At 43.1% G+C, this 16635-nt stretch overlaps 1 protein-coding gene across 2 annotated transcripts in view; it reads right to left on the bottom strand.

The window, feature by feature from the left end:
- The window catches only part of WDR76 (WD repeat domain 76), a 29781-nt gene extending 13842 nt beyond the window's left edge, over nt 1-15939 (bottom strand). The window contains exons 1-5 of one of the 2 annotated variants that reach the window (XM_073653511.1): nt 15806-15939; nt 12319-12602; nt 8086-8346; nt 3535-3864; nt 3225-3314 (exon numbers count right to left, since the gene is read on the bottom strand). In XM_073653511.1, coding sequence (XP_073509612.1) covers nt 3225-3314; nt 3535-3864; nt 8086-8346; nt 12319-12531 — 894 coding nt within the window. In that variant the 5' untranslated portion in view covers nt 12532-12602; nt 15806-15939. Of the gene's footprint in view, nt 1-3224; nt 3315-3534; nt 3865-8085; nt 8347-12318; nt 12603-15787 lie in introns of both variants that reach the window. The other variant, XM_073653512.1, reaches the window with a different exon arrangement.
- Nucleotides 15940-16635: the final 696 nt, after the last annotated feature.

The following is a 16635-nucleotide window of genomic DNA, read 5'->3' on the forward strand; positions in this document are numbered from 1 at the left end:
TGTTCAGCCAGGTGGTGGCAGCTAAGATATTCTCCAAGTTGGATTTAAGGGGAACCTACAACCTGATTACAATCAGAGAAGGGGACGAATGTAAAACAGCATTCAATACCCCGGAAGGACATTTAGAGAGTCTGGTTATGCCTTTTGGTTTGACCAATGCACCATCAGAGTCCCAGCATTTCATAAATTATATTTTCCATCATTTGGTGGGGAGGTTTGTGGTGGTCTATCTGGACGATATTTTGGTTTACTCACCCCTGATTTTGAGACTCATCCGGGGAATGTTAAGCAGGTGCTACAGATATTAAGGGGTAACAAACTTTATGCCAAACTGGAAAAATGTGTTTTCGCTGTACAGGAGGTTCAGTTTTTGGGGTACTTGTTGTCATCTTCAGGTTTTCAGATGGATCCAGAGAAGATCCGTGCAGTCCTTGACTTTACCGGAAATTCATCCAAAATTACTCTGTTATAGTAAAACCCCTTATTGACATCACTAAGAAGGGGTCTGATTTCTCCAAATGGTCGGACGCTTCTCTCTAGGCTTTTTCTTCCTTAAAGAATCATTTTGCCACTGTACCTATACTCTGTCAACCCGATGTTTCTCAACCCTTTATTGTTGAGGTTGATGCGTCGGATGTGGGGGTTGGGGCTGTGTGTCTCAGGGTCCGTCCCCTGGTAAAAGGCATCCATGCACTTTTTCTAAAAAATGGTTGATGTTTTTGGTTGTCATTAAGATTTAAAACGAGAAAACAAAGTAGTTTGACAATAAATGGCTTCACCCAACCAATAACCATGAGTGGAGAAAAAGTTTTTTTTGTTATCATTCATATTCTCTGAAACAAGGCCAAGAGAGGAAAAATTCTGCCGGGGTATGTAAACTTTTGAGCACAACTGTATTGAGCAAAACGGCACACGTCTAGTCAAAGTGGCAAGAAGTATTCAGGTCTCCTACTTGCACTTACATGCTCTTGTCACAGGCACTGGAGAATCCTGACAGTAGGCATAGAGTGACTTTTGTCCCAAAACTGAACACAACCCCTTGAAGCGGCTTTGTTTTTGCCCCATCCTGTTATCTGGCTTAGACAAAACTTTACTGATACAATCATGGATGGACTACATGTATTTTTAGTGAAAACTCACTAAAAACGGATACATGATTTTCTGCATCTATCATCATTTAAAAGTCCATAAAGCAGCACGCCTCATATCTTGTCTGACCAATTATTTTGTCAAAGCCAAAAGGGCAATATCCTTGGTTGGACAAGATATGAGGCGTGCTGCTTTATGGACTTTTAAATGATCTTAAAGCACTGTTTGTATCTTCATTGGAGTTAATAAATCAGTCCTTAGTGCTTTACATTGGTTGGATGTCTGTTGGTCCTATAGACTGGAGGACTATTCCCCTGGAAGCATTTTATTGTGGAGGAGCTGACACCGATCCATGGTGGTTTAAATGGAGACATCTATATTATGAGACCTCTGATCAGAAAACCTGACTGTGGTGGTGAGTGCATACTGAATCTGTATTACCTTATGTTTTGAGAGAACCAACATTATATTTATTACAGCTTCTAACCAGGCATCAATATTCTAGTACATGCGCACCCTCCTATCTGTGCAATAAACAGGGCCAGAAAGGGAGTGCAAGCTGTGACGAAGCTGCAGTGGCAACAATGCGCAATGTCCATGTCACACTGTGCTGTTGGGAAGGAGGGCACATATTTCAAAGCAGATACTGGGAAAGTCCTTCTTTATGAGTAAAGAAGGTCACAAAAAAAAAAAAAAACAACCCTTTCATAAATGGGGGTCTTTCCTAATGAGTATTTTTCTCTCGAATTGCCTGTTATATCGGGGACTTTATTTTACTCACTTATATAGCGCCATTAATGCCACAGCGCTTTACAGACATTATGAGCACTGTCCCCATTGGGGCTCACGATCTACATTCCCTATCAGGAGGTCTTTAGAGTGTGGGAGGAAACCCACGCAAACACGGGGAGAACATACAAACACCTTGCAGATGTTGTCCTTGGTGGGATTTCAACCCAGGACCCCAGCGCTGCAATGCTGCAGTACTAACCACTGAGCCATCGTGCCGCCCATTGCGCCTGTAAAAATTATACGACCAGTATGTTTGTTTTACTCACTTACATAGGATCATTAATTTTACAGCACTTTACAGACATTAGCAGCACTGTCCCCATTGGGGCTCACAATCTACATTCCCTATCAGTATGTCTTTGGATTGTGGGAGGAAACTGCAGAAACTGGAGGAAACCCATGCAAACATGGGGAGAACATACAAACAGGGGGATCTGCTCAGTATGCCAATTAAGAGGTCTTAACAGTGGACCAAGCTCTTGGCCACACCAAAGGTGCCCCAAAGTCCCCTCATTTGCATATGCCATAAAGAGAGGTTTCAAAGTAACTAAAACAATATATACTACCAATATGAATTTTACATGGGCAAAGTCCCCTATATAACAGTAACTAATTTAAATTTGCATTTTGAGGGTGCAAATGGATCCAACAGGTCATCAAAATTAAAAAGATGGGAGAATGTCCGACACCTGGCAACCCCACTGATCAGCTGTTATCAACTCCGGCCATGGACGTACGTAAACAGTGGATGGAGCCAGAATGTAATAGCGCCATATGCGGTGTAGTGGCCATTCTCAGGTACTTATCCACTTGAAGCATCTGAGAATGGCCACTGAACAGTATACGGAGCAGTTACATTTTGGCTCTGGACACCGTTTTTATCTATCGGCTGTCAGAGCTGATCAGTGGAGGTGCTGAGACTCAGAACCACACCAATCTGATATTGATAACCTCACCTCCTTAGATTTGGTCATCAATGTAGTAATCTTTTAAAACCCCTTTAATGATGTTTCATGAACAGGTGCCCATAGATTACCAAAACAAAGCATCTTAACCCATTATGCACAGCGCTGACATTTCAGCAATGCCGGGACTGACCAAAACTTAGAGCCTTTTATACACATATGTGGCTTTAAAGTTCAGCACAGGAAACCCGCAATCATCCCAGGCATTGTGGTTCATATACAGACCACTAAATACAAACCTATGACCCTGGCTTTACTCTGTGTCTCAGCATAACAATTACAAACTCATCAGTGATGCTTCACTGAATCAATGTCTTCCACGTGTCACAGTGGAACACAAGTCACTTAACACAACATCCTTTTTTGGTAGCAACTTACCTCAAGCAATTTGATGGACTTTAGAAATTTTGCATTTTGTTTAATATTCTTCAGCCTTTGACGCTCATATAGAGACAAATTTTCAAGATCCTGAAAAGACAAGATACTGCTAAGTTCTAAGAGTGATCCAATTTACTTTTTTACTGCAAAGGAGTCACTCAGCACTGCTCACTTACAGCGAATGATGCCAATGACATTACAACCCCACACGCCTGGTGAGCAGCATCCATGATCAGCAGCCAATTGTACCACAAATCGACACTTGCTATCAATTTCTGTGGTTAGTACATTACTCAATAAGAGACTGTACCTGCTCATTACATTGGTCGCTGTCAGAGTCATCTGTTGACAGCTCTTCTTGGTTTTCATGTTGCACATTTAGGAGAGAACAAATTGTAGGTTGGACATCTTCATGGTCACTGTCACGTTCACTGGTGGCCTGCTTTTCTACTTGATTTTTCGTTTCTATATTCATTCGAAAAAGCTGAACTTTAAGTTGCTTCCTACAGACTGCTTTTTGGTCACAATCTTGCTGATCATTATTCCTTGTAATTTCTGTGCTATGAGGTAGAAGCGTATTTTGTTCAAAAGGAGTCAGGGCCATTTTGTCATCAGCATTACTGTTACCTAGTGCAGGTACCTATTAGTGGCAAAGAAAAATAGTTTAATATTTAGATAAAAAAAATATGCTAATGCGACAAAGAAATAATGAAGATTATTATTTGGCAGTTAATATTAAAGGAATATTTCAGGCATAATGTGTCACTGGGAAGTCATTATACTAAAGTTGTATATACAGCTCTGTGTTATGTCTACGACAAGCTTATTCCCATTGCTATCCTCCAGGTGTACTTGGTGAAGCTCTAATCTCCATAATGTACGTACATGCCCGTCTCTGCCCGGTATATTCTCTGATACCTGGTTTTTCGTGTTGTATCAGCCAATCATAATGTAGTATGAGAGGAAGATCCTGCACCCAGCCTAATGCTGCTTTCAGACAGGCAGGCCCATGTCCGCAATGATACTGTGCACAATTATCAGGCAATTTGTATTTTTGATGATTCATTTTATTATTAAACAGTTACAAAGCTGTCAGGAAATCCAAAAGATTAATAAACCTAAAATACTTAAAATAAAAGTGAGGTTTTGTCTTTCTTAGGAGCTTATCTGTGTGCAGAATTCAAGGGAACCAGTCAGCAGGATTTTGCTATGTAAACTACAGGCAGTGTCAGGTTGGCGCTGTCACCCTGATTAAAATGATACCTGGGTTGAAGAAAGCCATCCTGTGATTGTTGTTTCATCTTTATTTGTAGTTTTCAGTTAATTAGACTCTTGTGCTTCGGGCGACCTGTAGGGCTTTTATTGGTGCCCTGTTCTCATATTCATCTTTATGGGCCTACATTACAGGTTACTGAATATTCAGTAACCTGCCTCCTATTTTAAATACTGCGCTTGTGCAGTTCATATTGCGGTCAGTAAAATTTTTTTTTTGAACTCCAGCAAAATGGCGCCGACACAGAGGCATCTATCGCTAGATGCTACTGCGCATGCGCAGCAGCCATTCTGTTGGAGCAAAAAAGATAAAATAAAAAAAATTGGGCTCCAGCAAAATGGCTGCGGCGCATGTGCAGTATCTATCGGCAAGCGATGCGCTTATTTTGCGCAAGTCCCGCCCACACGTTCTCAACAGGTTTTAGGTCAGGTGAGGAAGGGGTCTTGCCATTATTCTTTAAAACGGTATTCCCATCTCCAAGATCCTGTCCCAATGTGTAGTAGATGTAAGAATAATATTAGCAAATAGCTCCAATTATAAATGTAGTTTCGTTTTTCTGATTCGCTGTCTCTTTCCTCATGTGCAGGCATTGCAGGATCTTAGGTATCCATGGTTACGACCACAGGTATTGTGACAGCCAGTTAGCTAGTTGCTAGTGGTCGTAACCATGGATACCTGAGGTCTTGCAATATGTGGACATGAGGAAAGACACAGCGAATCAGAAAAACTATACTACATTTCTAATTGGAAATAAATAATAATAATAATAATAAATATTGGACAGGATCTTAGAGATGGGAATACCCATTTAAGTCCTTACTAGCAGCCAAGCAGTGGAGACTTCAATGCATGAGACGAAGCATTGTCCTGCATGAAATAATTATGGTTTTCTTGAGAGGTGCAGACATTTTCCTGTACCACTGCTGTAAGAAAGTCTTCTAAAAAAAAATAGCAGTAGGTTTGGGAGCTGATTTTCAGTCCATTTTCAATGCGAAAAGGTCTAACTAGTTCACCTTTAATAACCAACACCAGCCCATAGCAGTACCCACCTTCACCTTGCTGGTATGTGAGTTGAAGTGGAGGCCTGTGACCATTACTGATCCAGCCCCGGGCCCATCCATCTGGTCCTCAAGAGTCATTCTCATCTCATCAATCCATAAAACATTTGAAATATCTGTCTTTAGATCATTTTTGGCCCAGTCTTGACGTTTCTATTTCTAGGTCTTGTTCAGTAGTTGTCAAGTTTCAGGCTTCCTTATCTCAGCCATGTCTCTGAGCATTGAAAACCTTGTACTTCTGGCCTCCAGGGAGGTTACAGTTCGGGAATATGACAGCACTGCAGGATAATGGCTTCCTGGCCGCTACACATTTGATTCTTCTCAAACTTTGGCAGCCAACGTGAATCTTTTTCACAAGACATTTTTTTGCGACCCTGTTGACTATTTGCAACAAAACTTTTCATGGTTCTGTGATCATGCCCTGGTATCTTAGCAATTTCAGGGTACAAAGCAACATTGTTTTAAGGAAAGCGAGGAAGAAAGCCAAAAAGACAGTGTAGAAAACTCAGACACTATGCGAATGCAGGTTATGGCCACCAGAAATGCCCTCTTCATGCAGGGGAACTTTGGGGAAATGCTGCAGAGATAGAGGCATATCTTGTGGAAGTGGGGGCAGCCGTAGTGACGCCTAATGAGACGGTCGGAAGGGTCTCCCCCGGCGGCTGCATTTTGCCGCCCCCCCGGACTGGGAGTTGGCCGTTCTCTGAGCCGGGTGTCAAGCTGTCCAGAAGCTCTAACCACAGAGTCAGAGCAGGGCCAGCAGTGTGATCAGGTCATGTGATCAAGTTGCTGACCTCACCCGCCAGCGCCGAGAACCGCGAAGAGCATCGGTGGCAAGTGCTCCACGTTGGAGCTGAAGACACCGAACATTACATGTAACAGGGGGAAAAGGGGGGAGATTTTCTGTGTGTATGGGGCATTTACTTTGTGGGGAAGATTGTGTGTGTGTGTGTGTGTGTGTGTGTGTGTGTGTGTGTGTGTGTGTGTGTGTGTGTGTGTGTGTGTGTGTGTGTTTAGTGTAACGGGGCTGGGAGAGATTTACTGTGGGGGGAGATTTAGTGTAACAGGGTTGGAGGAGATTTGAGGACACAAGTTAGGGGAGCAATGAGACACAGTAAGTGCAGACAGTATGGTGAGTGGGGGGGGTGGAAAGTGATAGCATAAATGTACTAGGATGGAGGGGGAAACGTGTGAGGAGAATATTGAGGGGAATAGTGAGAGGAAACAGTATGGGGGGGTGGGGGAGTGAGTGGGCACAGAATAAATACTGATTAGGGGGTGTGTGTGTGTGTGTGTGTGTGTGTGTGTGTGTGTGTGTGTGTGTGTGTGTGTGTGTGTGTGTGTGTGTAAGGGCACAGCCAGGAAGGAGTAGTAAGCCAAGGAGGTGGAGTGTGATGAGGGGGCATAGTATAGAGACTGGGTCCTATAGGGAGGACACGGTGTGAGAGGACCATGTGAAGAGAGGGCCCAGTATGGAAAGGAGGGGGCAGTGTGGAAGGCATGTACCATAAGAATCCAAACCCTGCTCAGAATCTATATGCAAAAAACATAAAAAATGTTTGAAACATGAGAATTTTATCCATAAACGAGAAACTCTGGCTCAGTGAAGGCAAAACATCTCTGATGGAAGAAGCGCATAACTCACCCAAGGTGTCAAAAGTCATACTATAAATTCTAGGAGCTGGAGGAATCCAAGCTGATTAAGAGACTGGACAGACTCTCCACCCTGGACAGAGACTTCACCAAAAGATAGTCTAGATAAAAGATAGTTGCCACCTTTCTGGCAAAGAAGATCACCAGGAGGGGAGCAAGCACATTGGTGAAGACCGTGGGGGCTGTCACAAGTCTGTAGCGGAGTGCGACAAACAGAAAATAAAGATAACAGCCAGCGAAGAAAACAAAACGCTGGTAGAACTCAGTAATTGATATGTGAAGATATACGTCACAAATGTCTACCGAAGAGAGGAATTCTCTTACTTCCAGTCATGCAACTACAGACTGGAGGGAGTACACTAGGGGTACACTGAGGGAGATATAGACTATTTGGCTGATTTGGCAAATCAGAGACCAGGAGAGGTCTGGGGTGGCAAAGAGTGTGACACAACCCTATGACTCATTGAGAGATACTTTGAAAGGTGTGATAGACTCCACAAGCGTTAGGTCACAGGATATCGATTTGTGCAAGAGAATGCTCACTGTGGAGCTTGGCTGGCAAGTTCTCCAGGGTGGAATAAGTACTGACATCCACAGCATAAATTTACATGCTCCTGAACTCAAACCTGAAACCCTTGTCACTTTTCGCTTTTGAAAAGTTTTGCAGCGTGTGCATGAAATTTCCTAAAATCTCATACACAGCAGTGCTCCATTGGAAAACCATAAACCATGCTGGGTTTTCGTCCTATGGGAACATATCCTCAAAGTTTTACAAAGGGTCAATGAAAGTTCCAACATTCTAAATCTTGGCCAGCAAATAAAAGCAACTGATGGGACATTTAGGAACATTTTCTAGAACACACATCAGCAGCCGTACCTGGTCCTGCGGCTTCTCACTGTCAGATTCATTTGTGGATTCTTCCTCTTGAGCTTTAGTCTGTATATTCAAGCGTAAAACTCGAACTACAGGAACCTTCGCATGCTCTTTTGCAGGTGATGTGCAACCTCTGATCTCTAAGGTACCTTGCTGCAGGTGATGATTGCTTGAATTACTGATATTAGAGGCCAGGAGCTCATTAAAGGCAAGAGGAGAAGGAGACAATTTGCTGTGGACCGGGTTATCATCCAGTCTTTGATCCTGTTAAAACAGCAGAAGAAATCTGAATAAAAATTTGGGGATATTAATAAACATTTTTTACATTTTTCTGCTAGACTAAAACACAAAACGATACTCATGAACAAGCAACGACAGTTGCAAGTCACGTCAGGGATGGAAACCATATGACGGCAGAGGTGACTGCTCTTGTGCGATACTTAGCCCAAGATTCATCAAGCAAAAATATACTCTAGAATGCTGTTGTAAAACTGCTAGAAATATTGCAAAAAACTTTGCACAATTTCAAATTGCAAACATTTTGTGACTTGACTTTTTTTTTTTTTTTTTTATAACCGAGGGGCAGGAGCACTGAAGCTGGTGGATTCAGTAGAGCATCAGAACAGCACTTACAAATTCAAAAGAAAACTGACTACACGCCTTCCCTACGCCAGCCGCCTCTGATATTCACTGAAGTGCTTTTTTAACTTGATGTGTTTAAGGGGTTATTCTTATTATTTACAAACATGGGCAAAATTGTTGATACTATTCTGGTAAAGTAAGAAATACCCACAACGGTCACTGAAATAACTTGAAACTGGCAAAAGTAATTTTCATGTTAAATTTACTGAATATCAACTAATTACAATCAGACATTGCGTCTGAATTGTGCGTCAACAGACAGTTAAAAAACAAGAAACTAATTAAAATGGCTTGGACAAAAATCAAGGTACCCTTAAAGGGCATCTGTCACCAATAGAGACAGAGACCCCAATTCCAGCGATGTACCAGTTACTAGGCTGCTTGCTGTAGTTTTAATAAAATCACTGTTTTATCAGCAGGAGATCATTAGAGGACCAGTAAAATCATGGTCAGGTAGTCCAACCCAGCCCTCACCTCTGATTAGCAACTGTCTGAATATACTGTAAATGGTCAGAGAGCTGCCAATCAGTGGTGGGGCAGGGTTATACAAAGCACAGCATTCAGAGAACTGTTAGGCCACATGCACATGTTAAGTATTTGGTCAGTTTTTAACCTCAGCATTTGTAAGCCAAAACCACGAGTGTAACAATTAGAGGAAAGTATAAGGTTATGTGCGCACGGTGTGTATTTGAAGCAGAAATTTCCTGAGCGTTTCTGCATCTCCTTGGCAGGTGACATCCTGACGTCACCGATCACCTGATGGTCACGCGTGACCGCTCAGCTGATCGGTGACGTCAGCGCAGGTCCTGTAAGCAGAGTATACTGCGGGGAGCGAGCCCGCTTCCCGAAGTATACCGCCAGGAGGAGAAGATCGCCGCCGGACAGGTGAGTATAGAGGTTTATTTAATTTTTTTTAACAGCGTGTAGTAGCCGGCTTGGCTGGGAAGACTAGTGCTCCTCCCATCCACGCCACTCCCGCTGTTATCAGCGAGAGCGGCGGTCGGGATAAGAGGAGTTGTTGTGCTCCTCTCTAACCCGGGTACCACCCTTACCGTGTTTCTGCCGCAAATTAGCGGCCATTGACTTTAATTTAAATGCAGCAAATTCACATATACCTGCGGGTTTGCTGCGTTTCAATGGACCTCAATGTGCGAGAAATCGCTGCGGGATTGCGCTAGAAATGGTCCTGCTGCGTTTAACGCAATGCGAGCTGGAGGGGAAATTTCTGCATCATGTACACAGCACATCCGGATTAGCCTTGCTATGCATGGCAGACCTGTTAACAAGCGTTTTCACAGCATTTCCGCGGCAGGAGAACAGCCACAAAAACGCATCATGTAAACTTAACCTTATAGAAACACGTCACTTCTGCATTTTTTGCCCACTCCTGGTTTTGGCTTACAAATTCTCATCATGTGCACGTGGCCTTAGATCTGCAGCAGAGAAAACAGTGATTTTTAACACAATTACAGCAAGTAGCTCAGTAATCTACACTGCTGCAATCAGAGTCTGTCCCCACATCATGCTGCTCTCAAACGGGGCAGCAAAAACCTGGTGGCAGAATCCTTTTAACTTAATATTTTGTTGCACAACATTATGAGGCTATCATTACAAACAATTTAACTATCAATGAGACTTCTTGTCCACAGATATTTTGGACCACTCCTCATGAGCAAACTGCTCCTTGTGTCTCAGATGTGAAGGTTCCTTCTCCAGACATAATGTCTCATCACCTTCCACAGATGTTCAATAGGATTCAGATCAGGGCTCATAGAAGCCACTTCAGAATAGTCCAATGCTTTTCTCTTAGCCTTTTTGGGATATTTTTAGCTATGTATTTTAGATCATTATTCTGTTGGAGGACTCATGACCTGTGGGGCTCAGACCAAGCTGTCTTGACATTGGGCAGCACATTTCGCTCCAGAATACCTTGATAGTCTTGAGATTTCATTGTACCCTGCACACCCTGTGCCAGATGCAACACAGCAGCCCCAAACATAACCGAGCCTCCTCTGTGTTTCACAGTAGTTACAATGTCTCTTTGAAAGTTGTTCTGGGCTCTTTGGTTACCATTCCTATTATCCGTCTCTTAAATTTATCATCAATTTTATTCTTGCAGCCACGTCCAGGGAGGATGGCTACAGTCCCATAGACCTTACACTTCTGAATAATATGTGCAACTGTAGTAACAAGAACACCAAGCTGTCTAGAGATGGTCTTATAGCCTTTACCATTAACATGTTTATCTAAGATTCTCTTTCTAATCTCCTGAGACAACGCCCCTCTTAGCTTTCTTTTTCCCATGTTCAGTGTGGTACACACCCTGAGACCAACAGCACAGTGACTACTTTTCACCCTTTAAATAGTGTAGCAAAGCCTGGTAGGTGAGCACTGCCGGTTAAATTAAAAATTACTTTTGCCAGTTTCAAGTTATTTCAATGACCATTGTATGTATTTCATACTTAACCAGAGTAGTATCAACAATTTTGCACGTTTGTACATAATAAGAATAAGCCCTTAAACATATCAAGTTAAAGCACTAAGATAAAAAGTTATCATTAATTATGTGAGCAGTGTAGTGTGTGTATATATACATATATATGTGCATGTGTATTATTATACTCTCCTACCGCCGTCTTTTCCAGGAGCCAGCGCAGTTTTGCTCCTCTTCTCAGTGACGTCACTGGTATTTAGAGTCTCCAGCTCGCAATTTTCTATGAGACTTCCGGCTATAAGCCATAATAATCAACATTAACAGAAAAAAAACACTTTAAATTGATCACTCTGTCTGTATTGACTATATAATATACGAGTTTCACTTTTTGTATTGAAGAACTGAAATAAATTAACTTTTTGAAGATATTCTAATTTTGTGAGATGCACCTGTATGTATATATACTTTTTGGGGAGGTAGGAGGGATATATATATACATTTTTTGCCTCCTCTAAAACCTAGGTGCGTCTTATAGTCAGAAAAATACGGTATATTAATACAGACACACATTTAATGAAAAAAAGAATATTCGCGGGAACGCTTATTTAAGCATGAAGTTACAGTTTTCTGTGGGCAAGATATCTTGCTGCATCCTGGTATGTGTAATGTTAAAAAACGATACATCGGTTGGTGTTGAGTCCCCACATATGCCAGGATTAAAGAGGCAGTAAAAGCCAGCTGAACGCTATATCAGTCTTTGATCTGCTGATCCTGGGAGAGGCAGTTCTCTATGTAATGGCCATATGCAATGATCTACTTTGTTCTCTTAGGACAGCCAAACAAAGCTGATCACAGCCAAAGTAGCAAAGCATTTCTGCCCCTTTCAGTGAGGACCACGGCACCAAGACTTAAGCCGATCTCCGTATTAGGGTGCAGTCAGACGGTTGGAATACTCGAGCGAGGATCGCATTGCAATCCTCAGACCAGCCGTCAGCTCTCCTGACCTGAGCATGACAGCATGTGTTTCTATGCAGCTGTCACGCTCAGGTGAGTCGACGGCCAGTCTGAGGATTGCAATGCGATCCTCGCACGAATATTACTGGCCGTCTGACTGCACCCTTACTTCACATATTTTAAGCAAAGAGAAGTCAACTTCACACCTCCTGCCTGTCCTGCTCCGAACATGCTCTATGGTCAGGCTCCTTTACGTTCCATTTCCTGTTTTGATGGTCAAGTTCTAAATTCAATTTATGGAGCACCACTACAGGAACTTTCATAGCACAGTCCGACACTAGTGGGGTGCATGCTTTCTTCACTGTGGAGCTTCCATGCTTGGGATCCAGGTCTAAATGTCGTTTCTTATGAGAAGCCATCTTAGGAGTAGGTGTAAAGAATTTGATCCAAGATGAGGAGATTTGGTCAACTTGTCACCAGCAACGAGATCCTGTGAAACCAGAAGACATAATTTATAAGCAGGTTCTAAGCAAACAATTCTAAAGCATCAAATACAAATGCACAGGCAACCAGCACTGCAGCGACTCAGTCCTTGTGCAGAGACTCCAGAAGCTCAACCTCATCAGCTGGAGCAATCAATCTTACCATCAGGTGCAACTCCCTCCAGAAACAAAGTAAGGGTATGTGCACACGATGCAGAAATGCTCAGGATTTTTTCCTGAGCGTTTCTGCATCTCCCTGGCAGGAAAAAACGCATGCGGATTGTACATGCATTTTCCTGCCAGGGACATGCGGATGTGAAGCGTTCTTCACTGGCATTTTCGCATGCGGGTTGACAAGCGCTTCCCAAGCGATTTAGCATCACTTGGAAAGTGCTTGTCAACTTCACACTATATAAATCCATGCAAACAGCATGGATTTATATAGTGTGTGAATGTCAAAAAATAAATATATACTACCCTCCGATGGCCCCCGGTGTCCTGCTTCCCTCCGTCCCGGCTGCCGGCAGTGTAGACTGAAGGACCTGGCGACGTCAGCGTCACGTGACCCGTCACATGACTCTGACGTCAGCGTAGGTCCTTCATTCAACCGCGAAGTGCCCGGGAAGCCAGGAGGATGCAGCGCGGGACTCCGGAAGGTATAGGTATATATATTTTATTTTATTCTTTTTTTTAAAAAATGGTACCTGGGTCTGGATGAGAGTCCTCTCATCCACACCCGGGTACCATCCGCACATTAGAACGCATGGAATGCGCATCTACATATACAGTGATGCGGATTCCATGCGTTCTAATGCAAGTCAATGGCGGCGAAAAAGCAGCGTTTCCGCAAAATTAATGGACATGCTGCGGATTTTTGATCGCGTTTACGCTGCGGAAAAATCCGCATCATGGGCACAACACATGCGGATTTCCATTGGGGAACATTGCTGCCCTTCTACCATGCATTTTTAATGCGTTTCTGCAGCTGCAGAACGCCACAGAAACGCATTAAAAAAGCATCGTGTGCACACAGCCTTAGTCACAATTCATACATGAAAAGAGCGAGGTGGCGCATCGATGTAATAAAATCTTCTTTTATTCCATTTCCATTAAAAATGCAGGGAAGCGGCGCCTTTTGCGGACGACGGCCGCTTCGCATGTCTATCACGCTTCTAAGGGTCCAGGCATATGGTCATGGGGGTGTGCAGGGGTTAAAATACTCCTGACCCCACCCCCTAGACCAAACAGCCATACAAAATATTACAACAACAAATACAAAATTAAAAACAGTTTTAAAAAAAAAATAAAAATTTTTATACAAAATATTCATGGAACCATCATAAAAATACTGCCATGTCTAGCTTGTCGTTTAAGGAGAGGGGTCCCTGGGCATTAGTTCGGAGGATCCATTTCGCCTCCCTCTCTAAGAGGATCTTATTATGGTTTCCTCCCTTGCGTGGCAATTCCGCTTTTTCTAATCCTATGACGCGCATGACTTCAGGATTACCCCTATGCTCAGTGCGAATATGCTCTATTAACCTTTTAGAGCCCTTCCCTGAAAGGATTGAATTGAAATGCTCTCTGAACCGTGTGAACAGGGGTCTAATTGTTTTGCCTATACAGAACTTTCAAAAAATTGCAGAAACCATGAATTTGGTTCTACATGTAATCAGATCCCTGATCACATGGTGTACCCCTCCAAGTTCTACTTGCCGGGCATTCTCATGAAAACTGCAAAAATTACACGTACCACATTTGTGATTGCCTGTGATTACTGATTTATTTAACCAATTCCTCGCCGAGTTACCCTCTGTGTGATTCCTTACAAGCTTGTCTTTCAAATTTGGTCCCCGGCAGTAAGTAATCAATGGATTTCCCACTCCCACCTGGAAATCCCTGTCTGCAGTGACAAGATGCCAGTTTTTCAGAATTGCTGATCTAATTTTTTTATCCATAGGACCAAACTTGAAATTGAAAATAAATCTCTTAAACTTATCTGTATTGTCCTCATTTTTGGGGGGATTTAATAACGAGGTCTGAGGAAATTGGCATACCCTTTGATAGGCATTATCTATGATATCATCTGGATATCCTCTTTGTTTGAACTTCATTTTCAGATTTTGTGCTTCTTTTACAAAGTAGGCAGTATTGTTATTAATTTTTCTCAAGTGTAAAAATTGACTGTAGGGTAAAGATTGTAAAGAATCACACAGAGGGTAATTCGGCGAGGAATTGGTTAAATAAATCAGTAATCACAGGCAATCACAAATGTGGTACGTGTAATTTTTGCAGTTTTCATGAGAATGCCCGGCAAATAGAACTTGGAGGGGTACACCATGTGATCAGGGATCTGATTACAAGTAGAACCAAACTAGCGTGGTCTGAGAGCTAGACGACCTGCAAGGATTCCTGACCGCACCACCAGGGGGCATCTATGCGCTGGACGAGGGACCACATGTTATTGCATTTATTTTTTATTTTTTTTTGTGGGGGGGGGGGGGTTGTAGACTGGGCGGGTCATACGTTAAAAGATAAGAAACAAAATGCGTCAAGTTTGATTTTATTGGCATACAATGTATGTTTTAAATTTTATGTTTTGACAGGACTTTTATGGAGAAAAATCTGTTATTTTTTTAAAAAATTTCAATAACTGAAAAAAAAGGGGGCGATTTAAACTTTAGATATTTTAAAAACACTTTTTCATTCTTCTAGGGAACCTGCAATCGTCTGAGCTTTCTACAGGCCCCAATATTGCATGCAAGTCGCAGTCTCCTCTGAAACTCAACCAGTGGGGCCGTGGGGCACCAAGGTGGGCCGTGGACACACGGCCGAGGGGTACCAAGGTGGGCCATGGAAATGTCGCTGTCGGAGATGACCAGCAGCGATCCCGCTCTGGTCGCTGCCATTACAGGCGGATTCCGGCTATGTATCTCAGCGACTGCTCCATTCTTGTGCACGCTGACTGTGACGTACAGCTGTCAAGGTGCATTGAAGGGGATAAATTTGTAAAATATAATAAAAAATAATTGCTAATAAGAAAATGCTGGAAAAAACTTCAACCTCGTCAGTTTTACTTCAGTGATATTGGTGAAGCTGCCGGCGTTACATATCACACTGGCCATGTGATGCAGGAGGGTGACACACAGCCGGTACCGGAGCGCTCACTACAACACACAGGCGGGGGGATACTGACCGTAAACCGGCCTCTCACCTGAGCTACAGCCGGCGGACATCACTTCCACTATCGGCTCCCGCTGTACGCACTGGCGCTAAATACTTTCTCCCGCGCAACAACTTACATAACCTAGAGCGGAAGTGACGTCATACCAGTAAGAAACCAACGCGCGCTCTTCCAATACAAGGGCGGAGCTTAGCCACGCCGGAAGTAGCTCCCTTCTACTACTTGGAAACTGGACCAGTTACCAAGACAACCGCGACGTTTTCAGCTTTTTTTTTCTCCCAAGAAGTCTCACTGCACATTGAAATTGGTTAAGGGAGATCATCCTATGGGTGCATTTTAGCATTAATTTTACAGCCAAAGCCCCAACACAAGTCTTCATGTAAGGTCTCATTCACTCATCCGTGTCTCCAGTTTGTGTGGTGTCCATTTCCACACATACCGGAGACACTTACACATGTAGACGTAGTCTGTGCACACGTCAGTGTGTTTCCACGGATTATGTGCCCGTGGACAAAACACGCAGACATGTCTGTTTTGTTGCACACCGCACTGGCCGCAAAACCTCCCACATTCGTGCAGACTGATCATACACAGATAACATCCATGAGACACGTACCGGCGCCTGGGAATCAGTGTACAGTTAGCACTGTTCCCAAGAGCCGAGTGCTGGAGGCATCTGTCATCATTGTCCCCTGTCAGAGTTGAGATCAGCATGAGCAAGAGGCAATGCTGAGAGTTGTATTCTGCTCCCACAAGTGTAAAAATAAGAATAAAATAAAAAACACATTATACTCACCTTTACACCTAATTCCCTGAAGCCATCGTCCCCTGTAAAAAAACAAACAAAAAAAAAACTAATC

This window comes from Phyllobates terribilis, unplaced genomic scaffold, assembly GCF_046119375.1.
Source record: "Phyllobates terribilis strain yellow unplaced genomic scaffold, ASM4611937v1 Scaffold_11__3_contigs__length_659146591, whole genome shotgun sequence".
NCBI classification, from domain to species: Eukaryota; Metazoa; Chordata; class Amphibia; order Anura; family Dendrobatidae; genus Phyllobates; species Phyllobates terribilis.